Source organism: Tinamus guttatus, unplaced genomic scaffold, assembly GCF_059628265.1.
Source record: "Tinamus guttatus ecotype Peru unplaced genomic scaffold, ASM5962826v1 Tinamus_guttatus_pri_ptg000522l, whole genome shotgun sequence".
Taxonomy (NCBI): Eukaryota; Metazoa; Chordata; class Aves; order Tinamiformes; family Tinamidae; genus Tinamus; species Tinamus guttatus.
The window spans coordinates 1,123,988-1,140,981 of record NW_028289056.1 but is presented as its reverse complement, the minus strand read 5'-3'; the positions used below and the strand labels follow the sequence as shown (position 1 = coordinate 1,140,981).

General features: G+C 47.7%; 1 protein-coding gene across 1 annotated transcript in view; it reads right to left on the bottom strand.

Moving 5' to 3' along the window:
* The window catches only part of MDGA2 (MAM domain containing glycosylphosphatidylinositol anchor 2), a 259,777-nt gene that overhangs the window by 134,947 nt on the left and 107,836 nt on the right, over window positions 1–16,994 (bottom strand). The window contains exon 3 of the mRNA XM_088533798.1: window positions 2,553–2,727. Coding sequence (XP_088389924.1) covers window positions 2,553–2,727 — 175 coding nt within the window. The remainder of the gene's footprint in view (window positions 1–2,552; window positions 2,728–16,994) is intronic.

Sequence of the window (16,994 nt, the reverse complement as noted above, 5' to 3'; positions counted from 1 at the left end):
GCACTAAGGGCAGAGAGCCCTTGGAAATCATCGGGAAGGCCTCCGGGCACCCCAGACTCGGTCCCCACGCTGCCCGGTGCCATCCCGAGCTGCCCACGCCACGGCTGTGGGAACACAAAGCCAGGAAATCGCTGCTTCCACCCAAACCGTGGGGCTAACATCTCCCAGCCAGCAGGTCCGTAACAGAGAGGAGCCAGGAGAAACAAAGACCTCCTGGAGATCTTCCTCAGCCATCCACTGTGAGCTCTGCAGCACCGGGGCTTTTCAAATGGTCAGTTAGAGGCTTCCATCACCTCCTCCAAAGAGTTCTTGAGCCAAAACTGAACACGGAGCACAAGGCTGGTTGATGGACCAAGACGCTTGATTTTCCCACCCACACAATTTTTCAGAAACATAAACTTTTAGTTGTTTCCTTAAATAGATTTGAGGGGTTTCATCAGAAAATTAAAAGAAGAAAATCTGGCTACAGTGGTAAACTTTTGTTTTATGTTTCAAAGCAAGAATATGATTTGGTTTCCCAAGTTCTGCTCCGTTTTGCAGAGCTGCTTTTGACACTTATCTAAATCTGTGAGGAAAGCTGCCTTTCCCCATAGTTTTATTTAATAAGTGTTTGCTTAAAAGAAAAACACATTTTGATGGAAAACGCGGGCCGAGGACCTGTGATCTCCCTCACGTGTCTTGAAGTGTGAGTGAAAGCCTCTCACGGACAATTATTCATAAAAACACACACAGAACCCCATATCCCCACTCGGTCCTGCACAAAGTCCTTGACATGACACACGCATAAAAAAAAATCTATACAGTAAATACTAAATGAAAAGAGAAAATTTCAACTGCTAAAACCCAATATTGTCTAGGAAACGTTTCAATTGCCAATACTCTGATTTCTCAGGAACTTTTGTTCCCCCTTCCCTGTATCGTTTTCACAGCTAGATCCAATCTGCGCTGGTGTTTGCAGCTACCGCATGCTCAGGTATCTCTAGGAAGCAATTGTCTGCCTGGAAATATTTGATCATTAGCAGAGAGCAGAACGCAGGGACATATCAGCATGTGGATGATGGGAAATCACCAGGAATGTGATCACAGCTGGAACCTGAAGTTTGGCATGCTCCAGAAAGACATGTGTGCATGAGGTATAATAAGCAGCAGCATATGATATTAAAAAAAAAGAAGACAAAATCCAAAATATTAGAACAGTATTTCTAAACACGGCACGTTCAGACCACCTAGCCTTAATACCCTCTAGACCACTCTTCCTGCTACCATCAGAACTAGGGAGAACAAGGCACAGGGATGCTGAGGTGAAGAGAAATATTTGCTCTTGGGGCTTTTATCCCTAAGCTACACAGGGCTGAGGGATCAAACCGTCCTGCAGCCGCGTGCTGGGAGCACCCAGCACTGAGCAAAGCCAGTACTGAGTGTCCTGGAGGCTCCTGCGAGGCAAGAAAACCCCTTCTCCAAGGCAGGCATCCCCCTACCAATCCCCAAAGGTCCTCACCATCTGTCTCTGAAGCAACCTATGATTCACCTGACAGAGAGGGCAATTTAGGGGAAACAAAAGCTCCAATTTTCCAGGTTTATACAGTTCCAAGACAGTCAGATTTTGGGTTTGGGTTATTTTTGTTTGTTTGTTTTTTGTTATTATTAAGTACTCAAGTAAGTGAAGTGCTAACCTAGAGCCCTAGTTATTCTTTTCAATCATTATGTACCACCCCCAATTCGAAGTGTGGACAGTAACAGTTGCATGAGGTATCGACATCTTTTCATTTCCAACAGCTACGTACAGGCACATAAGCTAGAGTCAAATGAAAAGCTTATCATTAAACCTACAATGACGAACTACTTTAAGAGCAAGAGCCACCCTACTTCTGACAAGGTCACTCATTGGCACCAGTTCTGTGCAAGTTAGTCGCAGCTTTTTTCAATTTTGTCCCATTTTGTACTGACACATGGGCTACATTTACTGCAGTGTGAAGTCTTCCTTTGTTTCCTCTTATCTGCAGCTCTTGGGACCCTTTGCGCTGCTATCCCAATACTTCAAACATTGCAGCCTGCAACATTTCAAATGTTGCTGTTGAAACATTTATCATAGGAACATGAGACGTTGCTATTAAAAAGAGCGAGCTTTCAGCAACAAATAAAGCAAAGGAGCCTGAACTGCTGTCATGTTGCAAAAACATCCTTATTTGCTCCCAAATCCCTACTCAGGGCAACTGTAGCCAAAATACAAGCAATTAAGGGCTGTGCTAATGACTACAGCTACACAACCTTCCTCTTACATCAAAGCAGGCTGAGTTGGGCCTGAATTTAATTAATCTTTCTTATCATAATATTATGATTTCATTCCAAGAGACTTAAGCATGCGAGCAGCCTCCTCCACGTTTGGTGGGAACAGCCAAAAGACTTTGGATCAGTAACATGAACCTGTCCTAAAGTACCACTGTTTCTGATCTGGACTTCACAAAGAACCGGCCTCATTCTTATAAAAAGCCAGATATTAGGAGAAGTTAACAAAAAAGCACAATAAAAAATGTTCCAAACTGATTACTTACAGTACACGTCCACTCTTATGGACTTTATAGCTGGCGACCCCAAGCCATTTTCGGCCTTACAGTAGTAGCGGCCTCCTTGATGTCTCTGGATGTTGGTTATCCTCAGAGTTTCGTTGAAGACACTCGAGTCTTGGAATCGGTCAGAGGCACTTCCTGCTGTTTTGGTCCACCTGATCTGAGCAAGCACCAGAAAAGACTGTTAAAGTGGGCTGTTTGCAAACAGGAGCACAACACAGCTCTATCCTGACGGGAGAGCCACGCGCGGCGGCCAGGACTGCCCACGGGGGACCCGGGGGACTCTGGGGAACTCGAGACACCCAAGAGGCTCGGGGCTGTAAGCGTGTATTTATCAAAATACAGGATTATTTTTGATGGAGAAAGAAAATAATACAACCACCACCCACGTAGAAGATAAATGCCAGCAGGCAGAGACGTGCAGAACCAACTCTCAGTGACACCAGCTTGAAAAACTGTCCATTTACAACAAGCAGAGCTCGCTAGAAAAGCCTGGCTTACTGGAGCACTGAACATGGTTTAACACCATATTAATGAGAAAACACTGGAAAACACTTTTAAAACAGTTGATTGCTTATCTTCGAGGAGCCAAAACATCCAATTCCAAACAGCTCAGGAATCAGCAGCTTGAAGCTGCAGCAAGCTCTGAACACAGATATTTCTGTAAATGGTATTAAATAAAATAATTTATAGTGATTACAGAGTTTTTTACCCCGGTATTTTCCCAAACTGCAACGACATTTCAAAGCAAGTATTGCCAGTCCCCAAACAGTCGGAAGGTCTGTCCACACCAAACAACAGCCTTCTTTTAAACAGGGCCTCATGTAAGAGAAAATGAAGCAGGGAAGCACAAAGTCACTATTGTACAGACCCAGCAAAAACCTCTGCGTAACCCATTGAACAAACCCACCCATTCATGGACGGTGCAGGAGGTTCAGCGGGCGGCAGAGAAACCTCCACACCTGGGGCCCAACATCCAGGGGCAGCCCCGGCCCTGCTCAGCCCAGCGCTTCCTGCGCCCGTACGGGCAGGTCGGCACACAGCAGGACACACCTGGCCATTCTGTGCCAGACGGGGATGGAAAACATCCATGGAAATCAGACCTCTGCGACTCGCCAGGCTGACCACAAACCAGGCCCCAGGGGAAAACCCCTCCAGAGTGAGTTGTTCCTCAGACCACCGTCACGCTGCAAGGAAAGGGTCTTTTTTTCCAAGGAAATTGGAGTAGAAGCAAGCCTGGGTCACCAACTGCCTTCAGGGGCAGCAGTTTAACCCCAGGCCAGAAGAGGTTCCTCCAGGAGGGCTGGCAAAGCAGCGGCCCCGAATGCCTCCAAAGCCCGGGTCTTCCAGAACCGCGACTCGCACGGTCCCTCCTCACCCGTCCCATCTATTCTCCACCTCTCCTTCACCATCTGCAGAACCTTAAGCACTTTCCAGAAGTTGACAAGGGTTGTAGGATAGAAACAAACAGAGACACTACGTCGTCAAAGAAAATAATAATAAAATCTTTATTTCACATTGATTCAAGGAGGAAGGCAAACACCAATTCCACACCAAAGCTACTTTCTTAAAGGTAGGTTTTTCTAAGAATCAGAGGCCACAATGCTATACTTGCATGAAGACAAGATTTTTCCATCTTGAGAAGCCTCTTGAGGCTCTGCCTTCTTCTCCCCCTCAGTCAATAGTTCTACATCAGAATGAAGACCAAAACTTCCTATACAAAAGTGAGATCTATACACAAGGAACAACAATAAAAATTTGGCTATCAGTTTTTCAGGCCGTGTTCCCCGAAGACATAGCAACCAGCCAAGCCATAGCTAAAAATAATAATAATATTGATCTATTCATTTGTCGAGAGCTGCTAGGCAGGATGGCTGTTGAGAAGCAACCTCAAGCTCACGCTGGCCCCGTTTGGCCGAGGTCTTCCCATGCCAGCAGCTCCATGAGCACCTGCGGGTGCCCAGGGCAGGGGACAGTGCCCAGCCCTGACCTGGGCCCAGGGCTGGAGCGCTGAGCTGGGCACAGGCGCGTGCCAGCCTCCCTCCTGCCCTGCACCTGGGCACGAGGAGCCTTTCCAAGCAGTGCCAGATGAACAGTCCATCGCCAGCCACAACCCCACGCAAACCCATCTCCCTGTGAAGCGCCAGGCGGGAGCTGCAGGAGCTGGGGCTGTGGCGAGCAGCACTCCTCCAAATCATCGTAGAATCACAGGATGCTCAAGGTTGGAAGGGACCTCTCGAGGTCACCTAGTCCAACCCCTGCACACGCAGGGTCACCTAGAGCACGTGGCACAGGACTGCGTCCAAGCGGGTTTGAAGATCTCCAGAGAAGGAGACTCCACAACCTCTCTGGGCAGCCTGTTCCAGGGCTCTTGTCACCCCCAAATGATCCCTGTCTTTCGGGCTCGTTAGGCCCACGAGCTCAGGTGCCTCCGCCCCTCGCCGGGTTGAGCCGCGCGGCCCCGCCGGGCTCCCCGTCCGCAGCGCCCTGGCCGCGCGCAAGGGAGACGCCATTAGCGCTGCTATATTTACCAGGCTCAATCTGTCTGTGCTTCTATTATAAACCCTTGGCTCCGGGGCTTAAATCATCCATAAAAATGTGCTGCAGGATAATTTTGGAACACACAGTCAGCTTGAGCAGGATACAACTTCGTCACACAGACTTCAGATGTTTAAGGACTATTTTAAAGCAGTGTTCAAGAGCTTCGCTGAAGCTCTTGCATGTTTAGGTCCTCTATATCCCCTATAGTCCCTCTTTTTCCTCTATACATAACTGTAAAAACAGTTCTGGTCATTTGACAGGAAAAAAACTAATAGCAAGACCTCCTTTCTTGCCTTCCTCTCCTACAGAGAGTTTCAAGTAGAAGTTAGCCTGCCGTATCAAAAGAATATATACTTTAAATACATACTTTACTATATATATACTATATTACTAAATATATACTATACTATATATATAAAAGTATCTGCAAAATTAGTATTTTTTAAAAAATATTGTCAGTTTTATTTAGCCAGTGTCAGTTTTACCCTTTGTACGAACTCATCTTCTGCCTGCACCCAGCTCAACGTGCACGTTTTTATCTTGTCCTTGTCACGATGCATTTCAACATGAAGCTTTGTGGCTCTAACAGATGTAGATTTTTCAACTTTAAAAACATATAATGTATAGAGGGAAAAGGAATATTTTTAACGAATTTTTACCAATAATCTTGCAGTGCATGTAACGATGCCTGAAGAATAAAAGCAGCAGCAACTAGATTCTTTTAAAAAGATATCCTCCAAAAATGCAATTGGTCTGATTTAATTTCAGCTTGCTCTTTACCTTAGTTTTAATTCAGCACACACACAAAAATAAGCCGATAATCCTGTGCTGTCATTTATGGAATGAACAACTGCCCACAAAGCCAAGGCTGCGCCCGGCGGGAGCGTCTCTGCTCTCCGAGGGCAGCCCGTGTCCTGCTGGGGACCAAAGCCCGCGTCACACGGACACCTATTTACGGCGGAGTACTCGGAACGCCTCCAAATTGCACAAAAACAGAGTTTCCAACGGGTGTGCGTTAGCAGCCCCTCCTCATACCCCGCTGTTTATTCTGCCTCTTCTTCACCAGGGTCTTCTGAGGGGGTTCTTTCCTTCTTCTTTAAACACACACATATTTACGTGAAACATATGCAGAGATCAGAGGCAACTTATAAACAAGTCAATTAAGAATCATTCTGTTTAAAAACAACTATATTTAGTAAGACCACACCATGCTTTGATGCACTTGTCTGATTCACACCAGCTCCTAAGTTCTCTGAACCATCGCGTCTCTCACACTATTTTATGGATTCAAACAGATACCCTGGATACTGCGTTATACTTCATCCTGCAGTTCAGTTTTCCGTGAGCTTTCCTGGAACTTAGAGCAAGACCAAGAGGGTTTAATTTTTAGTGCACATATATATATTCAAAAGAAAACAAAAAAATGCAGGTTTTCTCAGCTTCCACAAACTATCCACACTGAAAAAAGAGCAGAGCGAGAAACGTACTTGATTTTGACGTTTTCAGAATGGAAAATCCTCATGGCAAGCACTGCTTTTGTCCAATCCAACAAGCGCTAAAATATCTTCAAAGTGATTAGTCTGAGACAAACCATTTTTCTTGGCTCAATAACAAGCAAACAGGACACCCCAGCATGGTTTTCCTGACAACCCTTTTTTTTCCCCCCAAACAGCTTTGCCTGCAGGACCTGGTCCCTGCACCCTGCAGACGGTGGCAGGAGGACACGTCCTTGGTCCCCACCTAGACCACATGGCTAAACCTCCTCCATACCCGGGCTGCAGTTTACACCGGAGGATCCATCGCTCCCATCCTACTTGGTGATTAAATATACAGGTATAATTTTCAGAAATAGTCACTGCATTTTTTCAGGAAAAAAACCCCAGTGACATGGTGGGTGCAGAAGGTCTGCCTTCATTTGAACATTGCTCCAGGTTACCAATATGCAATGGGGTGTGGGAATTTTGGTTCCTGTTTCATATATCTGAAATACTAGGCTTAGAAATGTTTCCAAGGGAGAAAAAAAAAGTACTGCTGATTGTTCAAAAACTTTTTACATGAAATATTAGAGTGCCAAAAAAAACAAAGTCAAAAAAAGCCAATCACATCAAAAATGACAGTCCCAAATCTTAGGCTAGAAAACTGTCACTGGCGAGAAGCCAAATGCAAACCTGGAGAGTCTTTGATTTCCAAATGTATTTCTGTAAGCTTGTTGTAGCCAAGATGCAGTCACTAGGAACACGAATCTGCAGTTCAGTTGCTAGGATTGCTCACAACTTCACAAAGGATGGTCCAAACCGAGCCTTGTCCCCAGGCCGCAGCCCGTGACTAACGCTGGGGACGTCCACGGGACGAGCCCCGTGCTCGGGATCCGTACGGCAGCGCTGCACGGAGCTGCCGGGCAGGAGCACCGAGTTCCTCTGATTTTCTAGCAGAAAGTTCCTCTGATTTTGTAACAGAACAACAACTGTGGTTATTATGGTCATTAATTACAGCGTCAAAGCAATGACGGTTTGTGAGGAAGGTGTCAGTCCGTCGTTCATAGTCCGCATGAGCCTGAACCACAGCAGCAGTCCAGGAGCATCAGCTTGGGCAGCAACATCAGTCTTGGGCATCAAGTGCAGCCCCAGGTCAAGGAAGGACACTCCAGCCAAAGGAGGCCCACAGAAGACCATGCCTCAACCCCCGCTTGCTTTGGTCTCTCAGGGCAAGAGTTGTAGGTTTAACTTGCATGAAAGATTTTCACAGGGAAGAGTTATTTTTAAGCACAGTTTCTCCAAAATTAGTTAGCAGAGGGGCAAAATTGCTCCATTCCTTCAGTAGTTTGAAGGATGCTCTATGTCGCTCCACCCAACGTGCGCGTGTTGTCACCAACACTCTTGGAACTCGGACATCCCACAGGCTTATGGCATCCAAGCATCAAGAACCAAAAGGTTCCTTTGGCTTAATGACAAAGCAGCAAAATATTACCTTTCTCTTCTTATTTAAAGGCTGAAAACAATGTAGGGGACTACGAGTGCAGGAATTGCAGACTGACTGTAGATGCTTTTTAGGGCACCATCCTCAGCCCAATCAATCTGCTCTTCTTTGTGAAGAGGCAGACCCTATGGAGACATCCATACCTTCAACCTCAAAACAGCTTGGAATAACCTATTAAATGCGTAAATGCAGCAATTTACCCTAGTTTAACTGTGTTTTCCCTTATGCATCTTATAGGTTTCACTGCTTCAAAAAAATCAGCACATTTATACTGAATAACCAGTATACATTTTGCTATAAATACCTCACTAAGGGACAGACCTGTGCTCCATTCTGCACAGCAACAGATTACCTCCGCGGGCATTAACTGGGGATGGCTGAACGCACAGGCAGAGAACCCTTTTCCCACTAAAATCAGAACAGTCAACATAGTCACATATTGCAGGAGTAACGAGGGCTGTGCAGGGCTGGGCCTTCCTAATGGGAAGTTAGCCATTAACCATCAACAAAACTAATGAGCTTCATGAAATGATCTTAACATCTGAGATTGATGTATTTTTATTATTCTCAGAGTTTTTATTTATTTATTTTTATACGGCTTCGGTTTGCTTCAAAAAGAACTATAACTCTTCAGCTGCAGAATAAAGTATATAGTCTAAGGGCAGAAGAAGGCAGACATAGCACCATTGGAGTTCTTAGTTATTAATTTCAGTTTTGACCTTCCATTGCTAAGATACCTAGGAATTGCGCTAAATCACCAGAGTCATAAATAAATCCCCATAAATTAAAATGCAGGGAAATTCATTTACTAGAGTTCTTAATTGGTTTAAACAGAAACAAATAGGGGACATCCTATAACTTGCAGCTCTTCTCATTAGCACAGAAACAAAAGCTGGTATCGATATCACCACAAACCTATCATTTAATAGCCTGGCTAAAATTCACATCTGAATCCTTCCCCTGCACGGCAAGCCACTTCTTATTCAAGTCCAAATTGTGATACTATTTCCTTTTTTTTGGTGACAGAACAAGGTTACTAATGCCCGCTGCTCCTGTAGAGTTTAAAGCAGTTTTCAAGGGGAAAGCCCAGACCACGCACCGCAGCTAGGGCAGCAGGAGCACAGTAAGGGACGGGGCGCTCCGGAGCTCTGAGGAAGCAAAAGGGATTTCTGAGGAATTCCCAACGTTTTGTGGGCAGCTGCTCGTCCCCGCGGCAGGCGCGCGGGCCTGGGGACTGTCCCGCATTCCTGCTGCTGCAGCTGCCTGCAGCCTGTCCCAGCGAAACGCGACGAAACGTGTGCGTATACACATTAACCAAATTAAAGAGTCTTCCCAAAAGCAGGAAAGACTCGTTCCTTCCTAATGGCATGCTCATTTTTTTAATATTCTATGACCAGAGACAATAAAATTTATGTATTTTTTTCCTCAAGTACAGTAGGAAGAGGAATCTAAAGGGTGGCACCAGTTCCTAGCAAAAGTGACTTGGTGGCACGAGCAGCAATAATGCAGAAGGATGCAACACCAACACAAGGCTGAGAGGGGACCTGAGCAGTGTCTAGAAGTACCTCAAGGGAGGCAGTGAGGAGGATGGGGCCGGCCTCTTTTCACTGGTGGCCACCGACAGAACTAGAGGAAACGGCCGGAAACTGAAACACCAAAAGTTCCACAGGAACTTAAGGAAAAACTTCCTAAAAATACAACCCAGGAGACCACGCGGTCCTGAACACCAAGGAGGGCCCGCGTCCTCGGCCGGCCGAGACACGTCCCTGCTCAATGCTAAAGGCTGGTGACCGCCGTGCCCGGCCTTCAAGGCCGCTTCTGCACTTATCAGTGTCTCCCTCAGCACAGCTCATTTCCAGACACCCTTTTGAACTGAACCCAACCTCCGTGTTCCACCAGCTGTGCCGTATTTTCCTTCCACAGAACGCAACGCTGGGTGACACCTTACAAATTCATTGAGCTAAAAACGCGAGCGAGATCCTGAGATTTAACTCGTTTGAGCTGTCACGACAAAAAAAGATGACATTTTGTTTTGCTGCCAAGGCGAGGGAATAAGGAAGGGGGATAAGCGAGGAGGAAAGGAAGCGGAGGAGGAACGCGGTGACGCGGTGCCGGTCCTGCTGGAAAGAGCCAGGACAGACGCCCAGAGCAGGCGGGATGTGTGGGGCTGTGCCCGCGTGCGGAGGGGTCGGCTGGTTTCATGGGATGAAGAAGGGACAAAGCAAAAGCATCTGAAAAGAAGCATGCACTAAACAACTGGGAAAGGAGCCGCTCTGCTCCTGCATCTGGCGCGGCCGATAAGGGCTTTGTCTGGGGAAAAGAAACGGAGCCGCGTTTGAATCCTGCCGCCTTGGAGATGTTTCGCTCGCTTGTGATTCCGAGACCAAGGAGAAGAAAGCGGATCAAAAGACACAGCCATCACAAAGAGCATCGTTCATGTCGCCTCGTACTTTCCTGGCATGCCTTTAAATGATTCCCACGAGCGCCAAAGAAAGGGATCTGGGAACGGTGCCCCCAAGCAGGAGAACCGCAAGCAAATACCAAGACAAAAAAAAGGTGCAGCTTGTAACTAGAAAGACCAGGATTAGGCAGAATTCCAGGCTGAAGGCTAAGGAAAGCATCAGGAGATTAAGAAACAGTGAGTTGGTTTCCAAAGGGAACTAAAGATAGCGACAAACTGGGGAATCTTGACAAATACTGAAGAGCAGAGGGTGCAGGAGGGCCCGCGGGCCCTGGCGCGACGCTGCGACACGGGACGCTCCCGGCTCCGCATCTTGGCACTTCTCTAAAACTGGGATTTTACTTTCTCTGGGCAGCGTGCAAACTTGCTTGATTTTACAAGAGATTTTTAGATAATTATGTATTTACCTAGTTAGCATAATTGTCTTCAATTATATAATTAGTGTTCATATGTGTAATCATTTGAACATGTAATTACATCTAATTACACCATTAAAACGTGCAAGTCAAAAATATCTTTATCATTTTGATTGATAGATGTATAGGGAGGGGAAAAAAAAGTGCCTCAGTTGTTATTTTTATCTCCTGGATCGTGAAATCTGCCAGAGTAGGAGGATTCAGCCCCTAATGTTGTTATAATTATTTATAAGGACCTCTCCAGCCCCTGCCAAGGTCACACCTTTCCAGCACACACAAAGATGCAAACCACGCAGAGCTCAGGGAACACACAGTCACCTGGCGCAATAAGAGTCGTCTGCCAAAAAATAAAATAAAAATGCAAAACCAAAAGAACTAGTAATCTGGAATATTGATTGTTTAGCATCAAATGATGCCTTTGCTGTTATACAGAGGGGAAACAGCCCCTGTATAAAAGGTCAATACAGAACAAAATGCAAATGCGTGTCCTTATGGAAGGCACCGTTACATCCCAGGGCGAAACTTCACTTCTAGAGCTCCCTTTACTGTTAAGGGACCTTCAGGAGACCCAGGACTTAGTGACACCTAATAGAGTATCATTCTCACTAACAGTCTTCATTCCTCCCCAGTTTTGTTTTAACGGCTGCCAGTTTCACACCGCACGGTACCACAGCCACTACCTGGCACTTGCAAATGAACCAGGGCAGCAGCAGCCGAGTCTTCTTCTTTTAATTGCTTTTGGCTGCAAAGACAAACATTTGCACACGGATTAACTAGTTAAGCTTATTTAAAGTTCAACGTTTCCTCTTCAGGTTCAGACTTCCTTCCTCTGCTCATGTACAGACCGGTCTATTAAAAAAGCAAAACGAACAAACAAGCAAATGTGTCTGAGCTGACTCCAAAAGCCATGGGGGGGAAAGACCCCCATGACAGCGAGGGCCCCTCTGCACCTCTTGGCAAGAAGCCTTCCTGACACCACATCCTTCCCTGGGGTATATTTGTACAGACCGATAAGTTTGCTTGCACGCTGCACAGGGGGTCACGTAAAATAAATCTAAAAGCTCAAGCTGAAACCAATGCAGCCCTTGCAGAAACGGCCCCTCCACGCTGCGAGGGGAGCTGGGATGTGCATAAACCACATAGGAAAATATGAGTTAGTGGGAAAAAAAGTTAATGATTCCAAAAAAATGTTCTCGTGTTCCTTCACATCGATGTCTCTTGCATCCCAACTCATGGGATAGTGAAGAAGGCTTTGGTGAGAGGCCATGCAACATCCTGAGCTTGCTACACGTGAAAACATCTTCCTCCTGCCCCCTAAAGTCCTCAGGCTATAAAAAGGCTGAGGAACAAGCTGGTTTCTAAGGTTCGATGACGGAAACGCCAGGCATGGAAGTGATGGTGGCACTTGATAAACCTTCCCTTGACGCGGATCAGCTTTAGGCCGGGTTCTGCAATCAAAAATAGCAAGCACCAGGCCCAAAGTTGAGAGTCACACCATGCCTTCTGGGAGACACTACTTTATATCTGGAGTTTTGTTTCTAAAACATTTTGTTAGCGGAGAAGAAATCAGGCAGAGAATCAGGCAGGGTCTCCATCCGCGGGCACTTCTGGCTGCTGTCAGAGAAGACCACGAGGAACCCATTGCTCCGAGTGCTGCTCCCCACGCAGGAGAACGACTCTTCCACAGCCCTGGGAGCGCTGCTTCCCCGTCCTGCTCCAGGATTGCATGCAGGATTGTTTCATGAAGAGCCGTGTTCTCACAGCCGGGTTGTCTGCCCAAAGCAGACCTCTGCTTCCAGCAGAGCAGATCCGCACACAAAGCTCGTTTCTCCGGGTTACTACATGATCTCTTTACTCAAATAGCTTCTTTTCCACTTTTGCAGCAAGCCTCGTCTTTGCTTAGACACCAGCATGTGCAAACAGCCATGGAACGGAGCTCCTCCCGCACGGCCAGAGCCGCACGTCCGTCCTACCTGTTCACTGCATTTGTTTAAGGACATCTAAGAAAAAGAGCAAGTAACGACAGACAGCCACAATTCAGAGCTTCCGGAGGGCAATTTGGCAGAAAACGCAAGGAAAGGGGAGAAGAAACAGTCAATGCACTCGGAGGGAAGTGCCTGTATGCCAGTACCCTGGAAAATGTTGCTCTCTTCATTGTGGCGAGGGGAGATGGACGCTCTGTCCCCGCTCCCCGGGGATCTTTCTGTAGGGGATTTCTGGCCACTTCCAGGCTTTAAAAAAATAAAATAAAAAATAAAACAAAAAACCCAAAGAAACCACCACCATGGATATCATGTCCAGCCCCGCACGACGCTGCCAGCCTCGTTTCCGTGGCTGCCGACACTGCAGCAAGCCCGAGCTCAGCATCCTCACGAGAGGCTGCAGGCAGCCCGCACCCTCCACCACAATCCTGCATTTAGCCTGGTTTAAGTTAACCCATTTCTCCTCTCATTTCCAAGCCCCTCTCAGCAACTTTCTGCCATATTTCTTGCTGCAAAACAGCAGCCTCCTGCAATCAGAACCACCAGCAAGATGCAATGGGTCAGATTATTCTGAATAAAACAACCAGGGAGCTCGACTTCCTCTTCCGACTCATAAACCACGTCTTAATCCAACTCCTGGCAGATGAGACGTTGAGTAGCTTTATGAACACATTTCTGCCTGTGGCATAATAACAAAATATTTAGTGGGACTGTGGGATGCCTGCAGCATGCGACAGAAGTGCTATGGCAAATGGTGCCGTTCGGGGCTGGGTTGCATTTTGTTTTAATAATTACCAGCCACAACCAGTGCTGACGCAAATAAAATAAAAAAAATGAACAGACCCTCAGGTCTGCATGTAAATTCACAGGAGCTGAAAAAGAGCAACCACGCATTTGGCAAACCTTCATATATACACAAAGGGAAATAGAAAACGATGGTTTTCTCCACATGAAGAGCCTGTCCATGACAGGATCTAACAAGCGCATTAACGATCCACCATCAGGAAGTTCAGAAAGTCTTTAGCAGAACTGCACGTCAGAGTTTCTCCTTTTTGCTGATAACACGTGCAGCAAAGGCTGCATTCCAGAGGGAAAACAGGTAGAGAGGAGGCAGTTGTATTAAATTTACAAAGCTTGGCCCCAGGAACAGCCTACCGCAAGGGTGGGCAGACACTGTGGACACCACGCAGGGGACAGGGACACAGGCTGCTCGGAGCTGCGGGTCCCCAGCAGGGCACAGGGAGGAAGGTGATGGGCACCCTGGGACTGCCGTGTCCGTGCGCCAGGGAAGGCGCTGGAGCCGGAGGGCAGCGGCGCCAGGGGACAGCGGGGACACCGGCCTTGCTCCCAATGGACTGCACAGCACAACGGTGAAGAGGCTCAACAGCTCCCACCTTACAGAGACAACTCCACCGAGCCATTTTCCATAGGATTCTTCCTGTGCAGAGGCATTAGCAGGAATTATTTTAACCACAAGTTTTAGTATCGGGTTGCTACTAGACAAGGACTCCTGGTGCAAACCGTATTTTGAAGAAATGCCCTCTTCAGTAGCTCGTGTTTTTTACGGGCTGCTTTTCAGGAGGGCCCCGCTCTGCCCTCACCATCAACGTCACATTCCAAGGAATGGAGGGTTCCCGCACCCCTGAACCTCCTCTGCCCGCTTCAACACATCGGCCCACTCTCACTTCCAGGCTCCCACCGGCATCCTCAGGACGGCCCTTCCTGCCATAGCTGAGGCCGTGCAGGAGAGCTTCAGCTCTGAGTGAACCTGCCACAACGCAGGGGTTACACGAGCAGAGACACCCGTGGAGCCACCCCTGCCCACGGGCGTCTCGCGCCGCGCTGCAGAGCCGCAGCCCCCGCGGCGCGCGCTCCTTCCAGCTCCAACCAAGACACCAGGCACCCGCATCCACACGTACAGGGAGCCGCGACACGTTTAGAGGAACACCATTGACCTAAAACACATCCCAGTTACACCGTGTGATTCACGTAGCCTCCTCTAACATTTCAGGACAGAATCCTCCCTTCACCTTGTTAGCATTTGCAAAGGAAGAATTTGCATTTTCTGGTACTCCATCCATTACAACATGAAAAGCAGCATTTTGGAAAACAAAATGTAAAAGCTCACGTAATGTTCTCTCTGATCAGCTGCAAGGAAACGTGAAAGGCTCCTCCGAGGTAAAGCAGAGGCGACATTTTGTTTTAATTGATAGGAATTCTTATTAACTATTGACGTGGTCAAAGAGGAGATTCGCGGGGAGGGGAATTGCACTCATGGAAGCAGCTGTTTTCTTATTCCATTCTGCATATCATTATTACAATAATTGTACTCGCTTGGAAAAAATGACGATGATTTCATACGACTACTCAGTTCACTGAAAGACTTTACAAATGTTCAGTGAACACCTGACAAAACTCAACCTGACTCATGACTAAATTAGCCTGCATTTTATGCTGGAAAAAAAACATCATGAATGCTTTGCTGAATACAGCTCACATTTACCCATGAAATGCATGTTTTTTCTCCCATTTTTTCAGCACTAGAAGACCTATGTGATTAAAATTTACATGCTGTCTCTGTTGTTGATGCTATGAAGAGGTTATGTCCCGTTTTCTTCTGAAGCACCGCACCTGAGCTCGCACCTCGGTGCGACACCGCAGACCCGTGCGCTCGGGGCTCACCGCCTCCCTCCCAGGAGCTGCCTGACAGGAGAAATAAACATTAAATGTGGGGAAAAGAGTCAGGGATGGAAGTCAGGGTATCTGCACTGAGGGGGAGCACTGGAAAACCAGCAAGGGTCACGCTCGTGTTTCTGCCTTCTCCTTCCCTCCCTGCTGCTGCTTCTCGAGGCGAAGCCACGAGGCCGAGCGCGGCGGCTGCTGACCGGGCAAGGACACGGTGGCACCGGGGCTTCCTCGGTCCCGTTCTGCAGGTCTCCAAGCAGCATGTGGCCACTCATCACGCTCGCCAGTGACGTGGTGGCTCCTTTAATGAAGGAGGTCACTGTCAGAGCGAATTTGGGTGCCGCGTTGGCACGGGAAGGCTTGTTCCTGCCGCCCTCCGCTCCCTGCTCCAAGTGCCCCCACAGCACACGGCAGGTCCACGGGAAGGGACACAGCACTTGGGGAAAAAGGGAAGCTTCCAGGCAAACCCCTCACAGCCATGGTTTATGGAAAACACTTCCAAGAGGAAAAGTCTTCCACAACTTCATCAGCCCACCCACCGCCAGCCTCACCTGAGCACCAAGGCTGACATTTTAAAAACTTAATCAAGAAAAATTAGTTTCTATGGCAACTAATGGAGTATTTAATAGCTCAAGTAATGAGCACTGTTTATAAGAATGCTGCAAATTATGAACAGAAGGAACAAACCAAAGGCTACGTAAGCAAGCAGAGCAACCCAGAGCGCCGTGTTCCGGCGCGGAGGGACCCGGCGCCGGGCAGCGAGCGCTCCAACCCTTCTCCCTCGCACTGACCGCTGCATCCTTGCCTGATTGCTCCTCATCACAGCCCAAGCAGTTCTAGGGAAAGTTCCAAAACTGCTTCCAGCTTCAAAGTGCAACCAGCACTTTGAACACCTGAGACGCTTTATTTCCACCTGCACAGGGAACTTCTGTGGCAAGAAGCAGGGTGGGAACCAGCAGGAATAAAGCTGAAGATGGATTTTTTCATGAGAGGCCCCTCTAGAGCAGTGTTGTTTCAACATGACTTGTAGTAGATCAGAGGCATGTTCAAACCATCAGTTTTGTTACAAAACTGCATCAATTGATTGAGCAGGTAAAAGCAGCGCCTAGGAGGACTACAAGGCAGACGTGCGCTTTGGTAACGTGCACAGGAGCGCTCAGATGAAGGGGAAGAAAAGCCCCTTCTTCCCCAGGCTGCTACTCACAATGTATGTCCTCTAGAAGCAGCCTCAAGGGGCCGTGGATGCCGTGAGATGACCTGAGACAGGGTGGAGGTCCAGCCAGGCCAACCCTGAGTCCCACCACATTTGCTTCTCCCCAAGAAGCACGGCCTGTACTGCCAGTGCTCCCTCGCAGGCGTTTGGACA